The sequence below is a fragment of the Cylas formicarius genome, unplaced genomic scaffold (genome assembly GCF_029955315.1).
Source record: "Cylas formicarius isolate icCylForm1 unplaced genomic scaffold, icCylForm1.1 PGA_scaffold_10__41_contigs__length_53128322, whole genome shotgun sequence".
Lineage (NCBI taxonomy): Eukaryota > Metazoa > Arthropoda > Insecta > Coleoptera > Brentidae > Cylas > Cylas formicarius.
This window is the reverse complement of record NW_026844214.1, coordinates 6333508-6352095: the sequence shown is the minus strand read 5'-3', so window position 1 is coordinate 6352095 and position 18588 is coordinate 6333508. Positions and strand designations below refer to the sequence as shown.

Sequence of the window (18588 nt, the reverse complement as noted above, 5' to 3'; positions counted from 1 at the left end):
GATTTTTTGCTACAAAAACGTCAGATTTGGACTGAATTTGAATTCTCAACATATATACCAGAGATATAGAGACCGTGTATATTAAGGAAATAATAAAACTATTAAAATTTAAAAATTGATGAGGCGTCGCGGTATCAATAAAGACAAAAATCAAATGCAGGGTCGCATAAATAAAATATACTGTGGAAGCGTTTGCTGACTGCAAATCTAAATAAAATCAGTTTTAATAATAAGTGAATTAGGAATACCAAGCATATGAAAAAATAATTTTTTGGAGAAAGGCTAAAAGACAGGGAGATACTTAACTAGTAATTTATTCAACATAAATGTATACACTAGAATAATATTCTGAAATAACATACAATACGGAATGAATATTTACTGAAACTGAAAGCACCGCAAATAAAAAACAAAAAATAATGGTCTCTAAGCAAGGGCATACTGAATAACGCAAAACTAAATGTGAGGAAACCATTATTAATTGTTAAGTATATATTTTAAATTTTTTCTTTATAATATATTTAAGGGGCATTGATAGGATAGTTTCGCACTAATTGTTAAATTCTCAATAAACAATTTTGGTTCCTTCTTCATCTAGAAATCCCTGTAGCACACAAAAACAAACCTACCTAAATATAAACTAAACTATATATGAGCATAGATAATATATTTTTTAAATTTAAACTTGCAGTGGACTTCAGAAAAAAAGCCACCAATGTTTGGATAATAAGGATAAGATTACCTCTACAGTATTTCGCAAGATCTCTAAACAAACTTCTATAAAATCCACAACAATTATAAAAGATCAATTTAAAATTGCATTTATTACTCTATATAAACCTTAAACTACCAAAATAGATGAAGAAGGAATATCCGAGACTGGACTCTGGGGATGGACTACTCTTCGATGTTATAGAGCATACAGATGTTGCCTGCGGCAAGCTGAGCAGGTAACAGTGGCGAATTTGGTGAGAGGACTGAGAAGCCAAGAAACATGAAAGTACGCACCAAAGTAGCACGTTCAGGCTGGTCACTTGAAAATACCTAAAAACATTTAAACATAAATTTCAAAATAGTATTAACCAATACCTGATAACTTACAACTGTCACGTTATAGTGAAATTTTAAAAAACAGTTTCATACCAAAGTTTGTCATATTCTGTGGCAATTAACGTCAACACTATTAGGTGACTGTCTAATTCAATGCAGAGCCACACCTTTTTTCAGTATCTTGCTTTTTATTCACTTTTTCAACCGAGTTATTGAATGAAATATGAAATCAAATGCGAAGCGTTAAAATTGCAGATTATTGCAAAAAAAAATTGAAAAATAAATAAATAAATATTAAACAACATTCACGCTTTGGAACTGTGATACCTAATAGTGCTGACAGGAATTCCCACAGAAGGTAACAAAAATAGAATACTAAACAGGTTTTAATTTAAACACACTGTATGTCATTCAAACTTGAATTTAAATAAAAATATTTTGCATAACATCGCTTCTGAATATCTGAGCTACTATTAAAAAAATATGTAAATAGAATAAGCAGTTCGAGAGAAAATTAATTTTGAATTTGACCCAAATTTTAGTGCTGCGTTAATTTTGATGCGAAGTTTATATTGCTTTCAATCAACGTAACAAAGAATTTAAAAATTATTATATATAAAAAGTTACGTTTTGAACTACAACACAAAATTTGTAAATTTTATAGAACAAAAACTAAGGGAACATTCACAAAAAGTACGCGTCTAGTTCTGCATACCCATACAAACATTACGTCTCTAAACCAAAATACACGAATTAGAATATCAAAGATTGTATTAAACCATAGATAATAAATATGTTTTTTAATTTTATGAAGGGCTTATGTGGCCTCTTTTAGATGGACATTTGTGCATTAAACCTTTACAGCTTACTCAGTGTTCTCAGTTACTGTTTAGAATTATTATATGATGGGGTAATTCAGATCATGCAAAAAGTATAAAAATAATTTTTTAGAGATTTTAGAGGCCTATTTTTTAACAAACGGCAAATTTTAGGGAAAAAAAGTGAAACCCTAACACTTATCGGGTATCAATAAATTAAATGTAAACTGTAAAATTGGATTTACAAAATTCACAACTAGTTTTTTTCAGTTGAGTTTGCTGTTCCATCACAGCTTTATGGTTCCTTAGACACCAATTGCTAAAAGTCTGCTGCAGTTGGACAAGCTGGTTCCACCGGCTTCACCTAAGATTTGGATGTCGAGGATGGCTCCCTTGGTCGTTGGACGTTAGTCCTGTCAACGCGGCTTGTCTTGGGTATTGTGGTGCTCTCAGTTGGTAGCATTTGTGAAAATATAATATTGAAAATTTGTTGTAAACTGGTTTAATTGCCTAATGTTGCATTGGTCAAAATAAAACCTAGGATTTGGGTGAACTTACTATTAAAGATTAATCCTGTTTTTTTGTTTGCTTGGTTCTTTCTCAAAGACTATAAGATAAGAAGATCATTAAATTGGGACATACGAAATTTCAGTTATTAACAATATTCTATAAACTTTTAGTTAACAAGATATTCGAGAAAATTGAAAATTGCAGATTTGCAATTGCAATTTTACTGATGTCATATGTCATTTTTGAAACAATAAATAAAAAAAATCAAATTAAATTTATCCTCACTTCAGTAGCAAAATGCGATTTCTTTAAAAATTCAAGCAGACTAATTTAATTTGACAAGAACTGAAACTAAAGTCCAAGCCAACTTCTTTTTTATTATCTGCGGTGTTCAAGAATTCAAAATATGACAAACTACACATCATGATTCATTCTCCCCATAACTGTTCACTTAATGTATACCAATATATGGCATATAGTACAAATTTAATCTAAATTACTAACAACACTATCAACTAACCTAACCAACTATTCACCATTCCGCTTCAGACCAAACAATTTGAAGAGAGAAGATAAATATGCCCATCCTTTAAATGTTAGTGTGCCAAATGAACTGCATGAACTAAAAGTAAAATGGTCGACCGCGACTTAATTGAACTGAAGACATTTTTAATCCCGGTTAAATGGTAATACACAGAACGACACCTTAAAATATATATGGGAAATACCTTCAAATATTTAAATCCTTTTAATTTTTAATTATCTATAATTCAAATTCGGTACTTACGACAATGACGTATTTACATTTCAGTTGATCTTCTGCTGCTTCAAGCAAGGAAATGAATGCTTCGCGACTACCCTCGAGCAGCAAATGCGGTGGTGGTGTAACATACAATGTTTGGCCTCTCAGTACAGCGTCCCAAGACTGCGATAGCCTTCCTCCAGAGCCCGTGCGAAAAGTCAGGCGGAGTGGTGGGGCCGACTGATCCCCTAAGTTATAAAAATTAAATCTATTTGTGTAGTTAGAATTAACAATAAGCCTGTATGAATGACTTGGATTTTATTTTTTCTTTCAAAGTTTTTAATGAAAAGTTTGAACATATTCTCATTTATTGATAAATAAACTCACAACAAAAATTGAAGTTATCTATTTTTGTGTTGATGAAACAACTATAATAACGTTAAATTTAAAACAAATGACTGTCTACAAACTTTTTAAAGGAAATTTTAGAACAGACTTTTTTTAAATTAATTTTTGATAACAAACAATAGAAACAGAAATTCTATAAGAATTAATTTTTCAAAGAAGCTTCCACAGGCTGCGGTAATACTACTTAATACTATGCAGAGATTTCTACAATGGCACAAAAGGACAGAACATTCAAAACTGCAATGTTTGTCGTTATATGATAAGTAATTGCACTTCCAATTTGAACAATGGAAACTTTCACAAGAGCTAAAAAACTAAATATCGCGTGTTTCGATGTTATCCCTTATCAAAAAATTCATGGCGTAATAGGTTATCTTCAAAATTTCAAATGGATCAATGTCAAAACCCGTCAAACTCGGTAAACATTGTCTAGACTTTTAATTTCAAAGAACAAAATTAGATAAGATCTTGGATCTTAATAATATATATAAACTTTAACTCAGTATTAGGTCTAATTATATTACAACAGGAAAAATTACCTCGAATGCCCCTGGCTACTTCCCCAGGGGCGACATCAGGACCACCACAGAGGCCCGGCGCCCAGAGACATGTTGTAGTAATTTTCAGGAGAAGCAGAAGTAGTCGACTGCTTCTGGCTGAACAACGAATTTCTGGAACAAAGTTAAGATAGTTTTGGATGGATTGGACTTTTCAATTATATATGAAATTTCTTTTTCTACCTCCTACACTTGCACACCCAATTATGCACGATCAGTTCGGACATTTCAGGTATTTTGGTCACGGGTTTGGAAGCGATCGGAAGTTTTGTCAATTCTGACGGTCATGTCAGTTAATGTAGTCGTATTGTTTTGCAAAAATGTACCCAAAAACTAGTGGTCATAGAAAAAGTATAGTATGCAATATATTGAAAAATTTCTTCAGTCACTTGTTTATTAAGCACTCGCTCCTGGCAAATGAAACTCGTGTCTAAAATAGCTTTTATCAAACTTGTTGCATAATACACTATTAAAAGCAAAATTGTTTGAACAAATTTCTATTTTAAAAGAAAATGCGGTAAGGAGGCAAGTAACCTTGCCAAAAGAAAAATGCGCAGTTATGCTGGCAGTTATCTTTGTTTACATTTATTCAAATTTAGATTCAATCATTTAGAAATTGAGAGAAAAAATTATCAGTTTTAACTGTTATTGTCCAGAGATTATCTTTGTGAGACGATATTTAGTAAACGTAAACAAAACCATTAATCTATTCACTATCATTTTGTCAAGTTTGAAACAAATCACACAACTAAATATACTAGATAATAAATACAAATAAATGGCTGTTTAATCATTAAAAGGTATGGAAGAAACAAAATAGTGATGAGCGACTGACTGGTATTTACCAATGGATTTTTTTGATCATTCAATGATGTTAAAGAGTCGTGAAGGGACGTCAAGTAAGAACGAACAAAATAAATAGATCCCGGTTAAATGCAGTTGCTGAACACCAAAGTCGATTAACTAATATAATGTTTAAATTACCATTTGGATATAAGAAAAAGAAAGAACTTGAGCCTAGCTATAACTTTCTAATTACTACCATAAATCACTTCTGTAACACTAGCGACTGAACAAAAATTTTAGGTGGCAAAGAAAATCTTGTAATTAGCAGTTATGATAGCAATGAAGTATAGTTTTGTCAAATAGAATCACGAAAATTTTTCCTATACCTATTGCGAAAAATGTCTGCTGTATTAATCATTTATCGACTATACAAGGTCACCTTCCGCAAAAGAAATTGTTTCTTAAATTTTAAAATCCTAATAGATTTAGTCTGCCCAATTTTAAATTTTGTAACTATTAAATTTATAATCCATATTGTTCATAGTGTTTGGTAAATGATGGAAGCCTTGAAAAATTTTACTGGAATTTGCTATCACTTAAATGTTAAAACGGGATCAGTAGTTTATCGCCAGTGATGACAGTACTGATTATTATTATTAATAGACTGTCCTTTCCTTTAAACATTTTCTAGAAATGTACGAAACCTAATATGAATGAAAATTAAGTTAATTCTTAACAAACGCAGTCCCAAACCCATGTGCTAGTAAAAACGATGGAGAAAGTTTTTTAAGTGGTCTGAAATACTTACGGATTAGAATTGCTACTCATAATGGCTGGCATAGCTATATTTTCTTCAGAATTATTTGGGTCCGAACTTCCTGATTCAGAATTAATAGCTTCCGTGACACTCATAAACATAATTAAACGAAAAAAAAACAGCTAATTAATACGTAAGGGTACAAGTCTTTTTCTTCACCGAATAAAACATTAAACCATGGGATACACTGACTCGTAGTTACTTAGATAAGGATTTTATTTCTTTTGTAGTTTTCCACCTTGGTGCGCCATCTACCATAAATTATTTAAATTCGTACTACGTTCAAGGTCATTGCTTGGCTGCATGTATGCATGGTTCCTCGATAATCGAAGTTCGATTGACGTCGATGACGTATGTTAATAATTGTAATATTACAAAATCTTTAGGTATATGATCAATTTGTACAGGGGAGAATTTTATTATTAGTTTGCAACCATAACCAAATATAATTTAAAAACTCCCTTAAATAGAGCGTTGCGCCGTCTATGGAGGAATGCCTCAACGTTGCGGTTTCCAAATGCAATCAAGGCGATCGTTTTGGATAGTACAAAGATTACTATTAGAATATTATAAACTACAATAAAGTTAATTAACACAATAAGCATCAGACAAAATTCATAGTTTTTTTTAACAAAATTAACAAATTAATTAGGGCCGAGTTTTTAAATAGTAGTATAAATACGTATATGCTCTATTCTCTATCAACTCAACAACAAAATAACAGAAAATAACCAAAACTAACCAAATACTTGTTTATTTCTACACAAATGGAGTACAGAAAACACATAACAACCATGGGCCACAGTCAAACAATTACCTCATTCTGAATTTTTCAATGTACAATTGGTTTGAACCTTGGTATTCTTGGTTAGTTTTGATGGGTTGACGGACTGGAGCCGTAAGCATGTTGTCTGCTATCTTAACTAACCATAAATCGAGGTACGTCAATTTCGCATAGCCGAAACTCTATTGTAACTATTGGATAACATTAGGTAGGTAAGGCTTGTTCATTCTGTGTACTCAAGTCAATCCCTATACACTCTATTCGTTCGGGTATTGCTTTTTGCCGTAAATACAGTGACTCCGTTTGCGGTCGGTTGTACGGTGTGTTGAGGATCGAATTCATCCTTGTGCAGGATTTTAAGAGCAAGCTTGCGCAAAAGTGTGAATCCGTCGAATGTAACCGTTTGGGATGCTTGTTGCTATGCTAACAACCATATAGTTGTTAGATAATATGGGGGCCCTACTGCAGTAAAAATGCCGCATTCATACTTATTGACGATCTGTCAGCGGCCATGTCTGTTCTTGGGGCAAGGTCATTGGTTACAGCGAGATTTGAAATCTCGCACATGCGCACGTTGAATGGATCTTCTCATAGTTGCTTCATAATTTTTGATTTATAGAGTTACTGAATGCGCAGAATTTAAAGTCAGTTTTCTAAAATACCACGAAAACAAAGCAATAGAATTTGATTAGTTTTGGATAAATTAATATCCAAATACTTCTTTTAATGTCATTGGATGATTTAAGTCATTGGTTTTTCCTTGTCGATTTTCTATTTAAATATTTTTTTGAAATGTTTTGAAAAAATAATTAACTTTATTGTATACAGTGCATCGGTTCTTAAGAGAATTGTAAGTTGTTGCACCAATACCTTTGTTTGCCAAATTTTCAATTATCATTTTTGTCATAAATGTCCATTTCAATATATTTTCCAAGTTTTGTACCTATCCCACCTTTGTTTATTTGTCTTAATGTTGATAACGACACGCAGACTTGCCACAATTAATAATAGTGTCCCTAAAATAAATTGACGTGTTGTTTACTGTGATAAACAAAAATATTAAAAGAACACAGTTTTAGACACAGTCGGCCATTATATTGACCCATTAAATAATTAAACAAATCTAAAAATACAAGTACCCGTTATTTCTTGTTAATTTTTTATATTCTTTATTTATATCCTGTAAAAACATGAAAATTTGTTTTGATGAAAAAGAGAAAATTAATTTTATTACTTTTTTTTTTAAGCATCACCCATTTTCTATGCAATCAAGGGGTTGGGTTGATTTTAACTTTAGTGTTCTGTGGTTGTTTTGTTTTTTTGCAATGTATATATGATAATAATCTTTGACAAAGTAGGAAAAATATTTCCTACTAAAAAGGTTTGTTTTCCCGTTATGTGACGAAGGTAACATTTGTCAGTGTTAGTAATTCCACTTCATAAATAAAATTTGCCGAAGTTAGTAAGTTGAACAAAAAAAAAAGACAAATAATGTCAACTCAACCTCAATTAAATATTGGTTATCTTATTTTATTATATTTCTTGAATTTGAATGTGCAATGTACTCTAGCAGATCAGCACAAACATTTCTTAGGAATGAGAACACCCTATCGTTATGTTTCTAACAACACTTTTGGAAAAATAGACTATGATGGTAATAATTTCATGAGGAGTTTATCTCATGTTGTAATTGTTTTTGTTTTAATAATAGACTGCAAGCCGGAAAAGCTATGGATGATAGTCAGACATGGGACGCGCCAGCCAAGTCTTAAAAATATAGTAGCAATGAAAGAAAGACTGCCACAAATAAAGAAACTTTTGATAAATAACTCAAATCTTCCTAATGGTAAACTCCGGTAAAATCACACATATTTAGAAGTTTTGTTTACTTTGAAACTACTGATTTAGAGTATGTTAGGGCCACAGATCTAGAATCATTTCACAAGTGGGAATCTCAGTTAAAGTTGGAAGATGAACATAAGTTGGCTCATGAAGGTGAAGAAGAAATGTTACTTCTTGCTGAGCGAATGCAAAGCAGATTTCCAGTTCTTGATAATGTATATAGTAATTCTTCCTTTCAGGTAATTTAGTTATATTTATTAGAATAAAAACTTTGGATGTTCTTTAGTAAAAAGTAGTAGATGGTCATTATTAACTTGAAATTCAGGTTCTTTATTTTAAATAAAATGCTTTTTTTTAGTTTAAGTATACCTACTCACAGAGAACTAAAGAAAGCGCATATAATTTTGTTTCCGGATTATTTGGAAGAGCTACAGCTAAAGATGTGTGGTTTCCAGAACCTTCAGAAAAAGATCCTATTTTACGAGTAAGTCGATCTTAGTGTCTTTATTGTATTTTAGTTAAACATAAAAAGCAGAAATCAATGCTAATGTTATAAACATGATCTTGCCTAACTAACCAAAGCTAGATGATATTTTTATTTAAAATATATTGGAATCCCTATTTTTAACAGGTTGGTAAAAAGTAAGATTTTTACTGCTAATGTTAAATATAGGCAGCATTAAGGCCGGTTAGTAATAAACAAATCTCAAAATCAAAGAAAATATCTAGTGTCCTGTGGTCCCACACAGGGAAAATTACAGTTACATATCGACAAAAATCTATGCTCTTTCTGACAATATGGCTGAAAAACAAAAAATTTTGGGTTTTCTGTTTTATTTTTGTTCCAGTTTCTTTGAAATTAAAGGGAAAATACAAATATCATTCAATTCAAATTTCAACTTTTGGAGTTTTATTTTTTATTGAAATGAAAAATCAGTTACAACATTATTTTTCTTATGAGCCTCTTGATGGATTTTTGTCATTTATAATAGCCTCTTTAACTTTTTAATGATATTTTCAATCTACCGTGATACCATACAATTTTTTTTTCTTTAATCTTTCATGTAAGTGAGCTAGGGGTGTACTAATTAATCACTACCAGTTCACTCAAGGAAAAAATAAATTTCTATACTCTTTTCACAACCTTGCACTGTGGCTGAGATGGGGCATGATGTAGTGTTTGTGTTTGAGTGTTAGTGACAAATTATTTATATATTTCTGTATGGTACATATGTAAAATTTTATCACGAATTTATTAGGGATACTGCCGGTCCTAGAAGTTTGATAAAAAACCTATTAAGTAAATTGGTCAAAAGAAAATACTGGAAATTTCGATTTTCTAAAATGGCCGCAACAAGGAAATAATAAATTTTTATACTCTTTTCACAACCTTGCACTGTGGCTGAGATGGAGCTTGATGTAGTGTTTGTGTTTGAGTGTTAGTGACAAATTATTTATATATTTCTGTATGGTAAATATGTAAAATTTTACCACGAATTTATTAGGGATACTGCCGGTCCTAGAAGTTTGATAAAAAATCTATTAAGTAAATTGGTCAAAAGAAAATACTGGAAATTTCGATTTTCTAAAATGGCCGCAAGGTGATTAAATTGCTAATTTGATTTGTGAAACCTGGTTTCTGGAAAATTATCTTTGTAGTTATATATATATTTTATAGTTTGAATGAGTATTGTTTTAAAGCTTAGATATTGATTTTTGCTCTTTCAAAGGAATAATGAGGCTATTTTGCGATTGCTTACTTCGTCACCAGATGGCGTTTTCTTACATAATTACAAAAGAAAGTAATGATATGACTTTTTTGCGTCTTTGCATAGTAAAATAAAAGCACAACAGCTCAGTTAGAACCGCATCTCAGTGTTATTCTAACCCAAAAGTGAATAATACTGTACCGGATGTCACACATAAGGTGACCCATATACTTTTCTCAAAACAAGTGAATCATGTGCATGCGTGAGATTTAAAATCTAACCAACATGGATCGTCAATAAGTTTGGATGCAGCATTCCCAGATTTAATTAAATTTCTGGAAAAAAGAATTAAGTGTGCGGAATTACCTGTTTAGAAAGAAAATGGGGCAAAGTGTAGATAGAGGCATGCCCGGAAAATCATTCCCTCCCAATTATATTTATTTGTTAAAATATATTCACCGTCTGAGTATTCGGCCTTTAAATCTTTCTTGTTGTCAAAAATAAATGTTTCTTTGAATTATTCATAATAAAAGTATTTAAATTTTCAATATTATTATAGTTTTTTGTCTTAGATAAACATGCTTAATTTAGTTTTTGCAATGCAGAATACTCAGTGTGCTACTTTATTTTGTAACTGAAATGTGGAAAAAATGGTTGCTTCACACTTTTTTCGTGACAGATACCAGCCAGACAGGAACATTTTTCATAACTCTTATCTCAGGATCCATTGTGCTGCGACGGGAGTACATTCTGCGTTCAGTATTTAGAACAATACGAGAAAATCTTTATCCCTATTATATCACACCAGTCCAGCATTTGCTGGTTCCTAATCTGCAAGCAAGAATAATTTTTTCTATCTCTATGTGATACCATCAAAATGAAGATCCTGATTTTGTTAGCAAAATTTAATTTACTGAGGAGTCTACTTTTACCCTAGAGATTTTTAATTTTCATAACACACATTTCCAGCCCTAATTGTGGATAAATATGTGGGTAGGCATAGCAAATAATTATGTACTAGGACCTTTTGAATTACCCCGAAATTTTGCTGCAGCGACGTTTTTACATTTTTTCGCAACACGACTTCATGGATTCGATGGATGACACCATTGGCTATAAAAAATAACATAATGACCTTTGTTTGAAGGAGCATTTTGCCCTAATTGTAACACATCTTAATTTAAACTTTCCCTATAATTGGATTTGCAGAAGAAGTTCTCTTCTTGAATAGCCGGCACGTAGTCCAGATTTTTTTCGTATATACCAAAGATACAGGGTGTTCAAAAATGTTTCATTGGAATATTATTACGCAACTTTATCTTACTGTTTAAAAAGGAATGTTTCACTTAAAATAATTTTTAATGAGCTTAGAAAAATGCTCACTTCAGGTGCAAATGGAAAAGTAATGAAATGTTATCTACTTCTATCAAATGATTATGATGCCAGTACAGTGAATACCGGCAAAGGTGCACTAGTTTTGCACAGTTCCGTTCTTTTTCTCATTAAATTCACGCTTCGTGGCGATTTAATTTTCTTCATACATATTACTCATTAAAATAATGTTTTTTGAAATTGTATTAATTTTAGTTCTTAATACTGATTCATTTTTTCAATAATGAATAACTTTGAACTTTTCTTGTTTACTCGCTTTGTTACAGTTTTATAAATCTTGTACAAAATGGAAGTACAATGTCAAAGACAAGGTAAAATACAGTGGAGAACACAAGAAATTTGAAAACAGCAGCGAATTTATTAAAGTTGTTGAAAATGTAAACCACAGGCTTGGGCTGAAAGATGAATTAAAAACTGGTACGTAATGTGTTGGTTGCAGAGTTGATTTTCGAACAAGCCTGTAGCAGTGAAAAAAAAAGAAAATGCGATATAAAGAACTTTTTTTTTATATAAATTTTTTTATAAAAAAGATTAGTGTTTAAAAAAAAACAATCACCTAGAGTTAAAAAGCACTTATGAAGAAAAATTTCTTTTTCTATTCCAACCGTCTTTAACATCTTAATAACATCTTGTACACTTTGTATGGAAGTTTTTCGCGTTGTAGACGATGTGTCGCTAATTTATGTCACATGTGGATTCGAGACAGCATGGAAAACACAAACTGAATCTCCTTGGTGCTTGCTCCTCACAGAAGAAAATCTGAAGGTAACTTATAAACAACAAATTTGATTTTGCTTTCCAAACTGTACTAAAGTATTGCCAAAGAATGTATAACTGTATAGTGTGTTCCACTTTTTCATGAAATAAAACGTCACACAAAGATAAATTGATTTTGGATACAGGTTTTACTTAGGATCCAGTGGTATCTTCTGAAAATCGCATTTTGTGATATACAAACAAAATTTCAGTTTTCAAGACTTTCCAAATATTTGAGACGGTTTTTATTTCTTATGGATGTGATGTTTAAAGGTATAATTGTATAATGTTGGTCCTAATTATGTGGAAAAATGCCGGACTCTCATTTGAAAAAAATTGCAGAAAGTGTGTTTTATGAAAGGAATAATTAATTACTATTCTATTTTCGTTTTTAAGATAAAAAATAAAAATTTTTCGGCCATATTTGTGGCACGATATCTCCCTAATTGTTAGCTTTTGACCCAACGCTTATATAATAAACTACCAACTCAATTAAATATTCATTTTAAACAAGGAATCACCCCTTTACGTTTTTCGTATTTGTTTCAAAACACTCTGCATAACAAATAAACTCGGACTTAAGACAGTGCCTTGTGAACACTACCATCAATTCTGACTTCCAACACCGTCTCCATTACCCCAAGAATCTCTAGCAGCGTCCAGAAAAATAAAAATTCATTATTGGAGCATTCAATAAATCCAAACTGGTTTGCACGATAAATGTTATTAAAATAAGTATTCCAACTTTTTCTTCAAAAGTTTTTGGTAGATTTGAAATTACACTAATTGGTCAATAATTTTCAATTTCACTCTTACCGCCCACTTTGAATATTGGTGTTACATTGGATGTTTCAAAATGTATAGGGAAGTTTAATTTTATTTGACACTGGTGTAATAAGTTCACGTTGTAACAATACAACTATTTTGGAATGTATTCTTTCAGGTATGCGTTTCAGACCAGCAATATGCATTGTTTCATTAAAGAGGACCTTAGGTACATATATGAGGGTGATACAATTTTAAACGGATCCACAGTAATATCAACTTCTGATATGGATTTTTCAATATTAACAAAATATTCATTACAAGAATCCTTCTACATCCTCCGAATCTGTTTTATAGTTTGCCTATTTTGTGTAATTCTAGTCAAAGTCTGTCTCATTATTTATTAATTTTAATAGTTTTCTGATATTTAACTTATTTTCTTTTATTCTCTCTTTATTTATAGTAATTGATGTGTTTCATCTCGTTTCTTGATGGATGCAGTTAATTCATTTGTAATCCAAGATTTTACTTTATTCTATTTTGATGTCACTGTTACAGTTCCTTGGCTTGTGATATGTTAAATTCAATATTAAATATTTGGTAGAGTCCACTAGATTTTCGCAAGTCAGTTCTTGTTATTGTTATTATCGTATATCTTATTATTACTGTTATTATTTTCATTTTTCGCAATCACATTCGTTTGAATCGTTTAAATTACAATGCTTGAAACTAATATTTTTATCTGATTTTATTTTATTTTGTACAAAAATGTGGCCCAAACAAAAATTTGACACCTCTTTCTTGACGTCTATACAGAGAGGCGCACTCATTAGTGCCTTATAATAAATAACAATGGGGTTATCTGTATTCAGCAAATTAATATTTATATCCCCACAGAAATCAAGTACACAAATTAGCACTGTTATCCTATTGGATTCTAAAACACCAAACAATTTCGTCCAGCAATGTGTTAATATTTGATGAGGGAAAGAATAATTTTTAAAAGATAAATAGATATACTATTTTGCTGAAAAATTGAGGTAATGATTTTCAAATTGGGGGTTTACATTATTTTTTAGGAAGAGACAAACACCATCAAAAGAATCAAAATTTGCATAATTATAATATGTTTGGTGCCGTCTATTTTATGACATTCACTTGAACGCTAACAATAAACTTTATTTTTTAAGTTTGTAGAAATCCAACAAAATTGTAAAAAAAATTGTTTTGATTCCGCTAATGTTTGAATGTTTTACGCTAATACCTACTATATTGCCTTTTACTACTTTGACGAGGCTTAGGTTTTAAAGTATATGTAACAAATACAAGGAATGTATCATAATTTTTTTTATGAGTAGGCCATGGAAAATGTAATTTATTTGTTAAACTCATGGAATTTCGTAATTAGTATTGTAATTTCTGGCTGCTATTTATTCATTTTGCTATGGCTAATGTTACCAGAATATGTGAAAATTATAATTGTATATAATGGGGGTGTGTCATCAATGCCAATTTAATAATATACACACACACACATACCCTTTTTTGATTTTTTAATAAACGATGTAATCCATGGTCAATTCATAAAAAATTAAAATTAAAGATAGATACTTCGTATTTGAAATAGCTCTTGCTATATGTTTTAATATATTTTTTACAAACTCAAGTTTGAAAAGAAAACTGTAACTTACGTAAAAAACTCTACCCAGCTACCTCTACCCAGTCAGCTTTCACCTTTTCAATAATTTGCATAAGCAAACTACAAAGGGTGTCCAAATTGCAAATTTTTCAAAATCACCCTGCATTTAAAAGATAGATTTTATGAAAAAGTAGCCTTTGCTCACTAAGGCCGCAACATTAATAACGGAGATACGCCTTAAAACCCTCAAAAGTAGGACACGCTGTACAATAATTAAAATTTATTCTTCCGCAGTATTTCAATTTTACAGGTGCTTGAATACAGAGAAGATTTGAAGTATTATTGGCAAGATGGTTATGGTTATGAACTAACTTACAAGCAGGCTTGCCCTATGTTTGGCAATATGATTAATATGTTCCAAAAGTAACTATAATTTTTTAATTATCTTTCTAGAAAATATTTTTAGTATTTCAAATAAAAGATTAATCATTTACATAAAACTTTTTCGAAAGTTCTTTTTTTATTTTGATGAAGTAAATCAATTAAATATTTTCTATGATTTCTATTTCAGAAATAGTAGTTTACCAAGATCTGTAGTATATTTTACACATTCTGGCACACTTTTAAAAATGTTGGCTCATTTGGGTTTGTATAAAGACGAACAAGTTTTGACTTCTGAGAACTTTAGGGCTATGGATAACAGACAGTGGCGAACCAGTCAAATTGACGCATTTGGAACTAATTTAGCATTCGTTTTGTACGAGTAAGTATTTTGTTGTTTTATTAGCTCCTAGTTCTAAATCAGTTTCAATATTTTTTATTTTATTATATTTGGATAGTAATTCTATTTGTAATGATTGAAATACTCTTTTCTGTATCGGTAAAAATCAGATAATAGCATTACCAATATAAAATTAGGAGAGCCAAGGATAATAAATTGTTAAATTGGCAGTAGCGTCTATTTTTATTAGTACTGTTCGATATACTATTTCAGGAACAGAAATCCAAATAGGTAATGTTTATCTACTTTTAATTTTAAGCTGTCGCCAAGAGAAAATGGTTCTGACTTTACACCAAGAACACATTGTTCGATTGCCGAGCTGCCCAGATTCGGATTTATGCGAGTTGAAGACTCTAGTAGAATATTACTCGGAGAGTATCAACAGTTGTGACTTTAATCATATATGTGAAAATTCTTAAATTGTGATTTACACCATTTTGACCTAATAAATTTCACCTTTATTTAGATTTGTATTTTATCAACATTTTTAATTAGTAATCTAATTTTAAACAAATCATAAGTATTTCAAAAACGGATAATGTTTATAACTGAGCAGCCGGGTTTTCTTTTAAAACGCAAATTCCGTTGAGTGTAGGAGTAAAAAAAACATACTGGTCGTTGGCTAGTTCTGCTTTTTCAGTTGTACTAAGCAATACCGGCGTGCTATGAGTTCGAACGCCTGCAATAGTTTTAGGCGTACCTAAAATAGAAATATTTTAATCAAAATACAGCCATCAACAAAAATGTTTATTCATCTATCTCATTAGAAAAATCCCTATAACCTTTTTTTTTCAATCAATATTGGATTGTGGAATGATAAAAAAATAACAAATAACAACTAAACCAAGAATTATCAAATAGGAAATGCTCACATGAGTTCATAAAAATCAAAATAAATAAGAACTAGAAGTTCAGATTTTCACGAAATTATATATTTTTACATGACAATTGTTTCGATAACACATATATAATTTCATGAAAATCTGAACTTTGAGTTCTTATTTATCTTGATAAATGGATTTTCATCAAGTAAAAGCCACCTCAGTTCAATTCATAAAAATCAATTAACAATCAAATTATTGTTTTAAGTTGAATTGTTTTATTGTAAGTTGTCACTTTGATATTTCTTTCTCTGTGCTTTCGTGAATATTGCGTTCTCTTACTAAATCTACACCTGCCAGGAAAAAGCGTCATCTTAACATAAATTGGCCTATTACTAAATCGTCGGCGCACTTGTATTTTCAATCAACCATTAACTTAATAATAAAAAGTTAGGCTACTCGTAGTTGATTGTGAATTGAGTCTTAGCCATTAGTTTTCGTTGAACAAAATAAACATCTTAGTTGTTAATTGTTATAAACTCACCATTAGAAACATACAAGCATTTACGTCAGGTATTAATTAGATTAGAATTAGGATTGGGGGTTTTCTTGCGGGGCTAAACGTTTATGGTGAGTTATTGAGTGAGTTATTCTTTGATTAATGATTACCTGCTGTACCCACTACATCTAGAGCTTGTCCAACTCGTACCGTTGTTGGTAAAATTTCCAAATTTGCATCCAGTGTTAATAACCATCTTGGTTCAATCGATGGCACCAAACAGTAAAGTAAATAGTGAGATTTACCCAGGATAAGAGACTGGGGCTCCAAAAGCGATATGAGTACAATTAGAAGACCTGTAATATAGCAATTTATTAGTAAAGTTTAGTAATTGTTACAAATTTACGAGCTAAAGTCATATTAAAGTCTCGTAATTGTATTTATTCAATAAACTTTATCATACCTGTCATTCCTACTCGATCTAGAAGCATTCTATCGGTATGCAAAGGATTTAAACTCACAGTCCCCTTGCCCATGTGAACTAATCCTTGTGCTAGTCGTACCATGAACAGCTGATTAGGGTTTTTTACATGATATACAGCCAGTTGCCGCAAATTTGATGCCAAACGGGCATTGTTCGTTCCCGCGCCAATCAACCCTATATCGAATTTTAAAAAGGAAAATTATAGTAATTCTCAGGTAATTCAAAAACATGGACAATAAATTTAATTCTCAATCTTATGTGAATTATCTATTTGCTGGCCCATTTGTAATGGGATGATTGATACCTGTTCTAAGAACTTGCAAAAAATATTAAAAAAACTTAAAGACAAATCAGATTGGTCATTCATCTTCAAAACAAGAAAACAAGTCCATATAAATGTCGGTCCAAAAATGCTTAGTGTCCAAAACATGGAGACTTTAATATTTAACAAACGACTTGTGCCAAAATGCTTACATTATAGGTTACATGTCTGCAATTATGCTGCTAATAAAAATTTTTAACATTTCTTTAGAACTAAATCTATTGTTGCCAAAGGGTCCAAAAAGTCAATGTCATCAAATCACATTTTGACAATTTTGATGATTTTGAGGAGAGATACGAAAACAAACGAAGAGTGAAAAAAGTTGTACTTTTAGTAGCTTATTTGAAGTAAATAACAAAAATTGTAAAACCAATAAATATTTCGTCTTTGATTGTAAAAAAGTCAGTGGTGTACATCTCTTTGACAATGTTATTGATTAGGATATCTGCAGGTACAGCACTGGACTTCACAATTTTAGGTAGCTGGAGCAAAATTAGCCCTTTGTCATTATTAATGACGTTGCTAAATTTAAACAAAATCGACCAAATAATATTTAAAATATTGTAGAAAAGCCGTTTTTTTTTTGGTATTTAACAACCCGTATTATCAAAAATAAGCATTTTCGGACCTACGTTTACATACCTACATTTTTTTGAATAACAAATCTCCAGCCGAGCGTTGGGCACGTGCTTTTTGAAACACCCTGCATATAAAGAATGTTTATATTTTTCGTGGATAGCATCCTTATTTTAAATAGCGTATTAAGAAATTTAATTTTTAGATTTCTAATTTTCTAGATATATTTCATTTATGTCAGGAGTGACATTTTCCGGGTCTTATATATCAATTTATCCGACTGAAGGCAGTTTTTAAGGTTGATTTACTTATAGGAGGGGATTTACTTTAGTGGTCTGTGTTGATATCTTTAAAATAAATAAGTACTGGGTGATCAAAAACTAATATTAAATGCAAACACTCCGTTTCTATTTCAGAAAGTTAAATAAAACGTTTTGTTTTAGTTTTCCCATTGTAAAAATGGTATATGTATTTATTTATTTTTACAATATCAATACAGACCACAGAATATTCCTTCCATAAGAAAGATT

The 18588-nt window shown here is 30.9% G+C and overlaps 3 protein-coding genes across 7 annotated transcripts in view; 1 reads left to right on the top strand and 2 right to left on the bottom strand.

Annotated features, from left to right (window-relative positions):
- Positions 1-296: 296 nt before the first annotated feature.
- On the bottom strand, positions 297-5789 carry LOC132708173 (ornithine decarboxylase antizyme 2). Its single transcript, XM_060680324.1, has 5 exons — positions 5747-5789; positions 5680-5691; positions 4068-4199; positions 3166-3368; positions 297-1044 (listed from the first exon to the last, which is right to left on the bottom strand). Exons 1-5 carry the CDS (start codon positions 5787-5789, stop codon positions 898-900), a joined length of 537 nt encoding a protein of 178 aa, XP_060536307.1. The 3' UTR covers positions 297-897.
- A 1969-nt stretch (positions 5790-7758) lies between these two features.
- On the top strand, positions 7759-15817 carry LOC132699547 (multiple inositol polyphosphate phosphatase 1). Of its 3 annotated transcripts, none has more exons than XM_060666344.1 (9): positions 7759-7853; positions 8184-8318; positions 8381-8553; positions 8673-8798; positions 11682-11832; positions 12080-12180; positions 14886-14998; positions 15147-15338; positions 15616-15817. In XM_060666344.1, exons 2-9 carry the CDS (start codon positions 8207-8209, stop codon positions 15773-15775), a joined length of 1128 nt encoding a protein of 375 aa, XP_060522327.1. In that variant the 5' UTR covers positions 7759-7853; positions 8184-8206; the 3' UTR covers positions 15776-15817. The 3 variants fall into 3 exon arrangements, with proteins under 3 accessions (XP_060522327.1, XP_060522318.1, XP_060522334.1); XM_060666335.1 differs by having other exon boundaries at positions 7763-8126; XM_060666351.1 differs by having other exon boundaries at positions 7766-8126; positions 8184-8328.
- Positions 15803-18588, bottom strand: part of LOC132699528 (26S proteasome non-ATPase regulatory subunit 2-like) — a 20861-nt gene continuing 18075 nt past the window's right edge. For all 3 annotated transcript variants that reach the window (XM_060666306.1, XM_060666315.1, XM_060666323.1), the window contains 3 exons: positions 17140-17334; positions 16847-17032; positions 15803-16056 (listed from right to left, as the gene is read on the bottom strand). In XM_060666306.1, the coding sequence (XP_060522289.1) occupies positions 15899-16056; positions 16847-17032; positions 17140-17334 (539 nt within the window). In that variant the 3' untranslated portion in view covers positions 15803-15898. The remainder of the gene's footprint in view (positions 16057-16846; positions 17033-17139; positions 17335-18588) is intronic.

Coding starts and splice junctions, on each gene's coding strand:
- LOC132708173 (XM_060680324.1), bottom strand. CDS start 5,789: ATGTTTATGAGTGTCACGGAAGCTATTAATTCTGAATCAGGAA. Junction 3,369..4,067: donor AGTAGCCAGGGGCATTCGAG/GTAATTTTTCCT, acceptor TTTATAACTTAG/GGGATCAGTCGGCCCCACCA. Junction 1,045..3,165: donor AATGTAAATACGTCATTGTC/GTAAGTACCGAA, acceptor AAATGTTTTTAG/GTATTTTCAAGTGACCAGCC.
- LOC132699547 (XM_060666335.1), top strand. CDS start 7,964: ATGTCAACTCAACCTCAATTAAATATTGGTTATCTTATTTTATTATAT. Junction 8,799..11,681: donor AAAAAGATCCTATTTTACGA/GTAAGTCGATCT, acceptor GCTTTGTTACAG/TTTTATAAATCTTGTACAAA. Junction 12,181..14,885: donor TCACAGAAGAAAATCTGAAG/GTAACTTATAAA, acceptor TCAATTTTACAG/GTGCTTGAATACAGAGAAGA.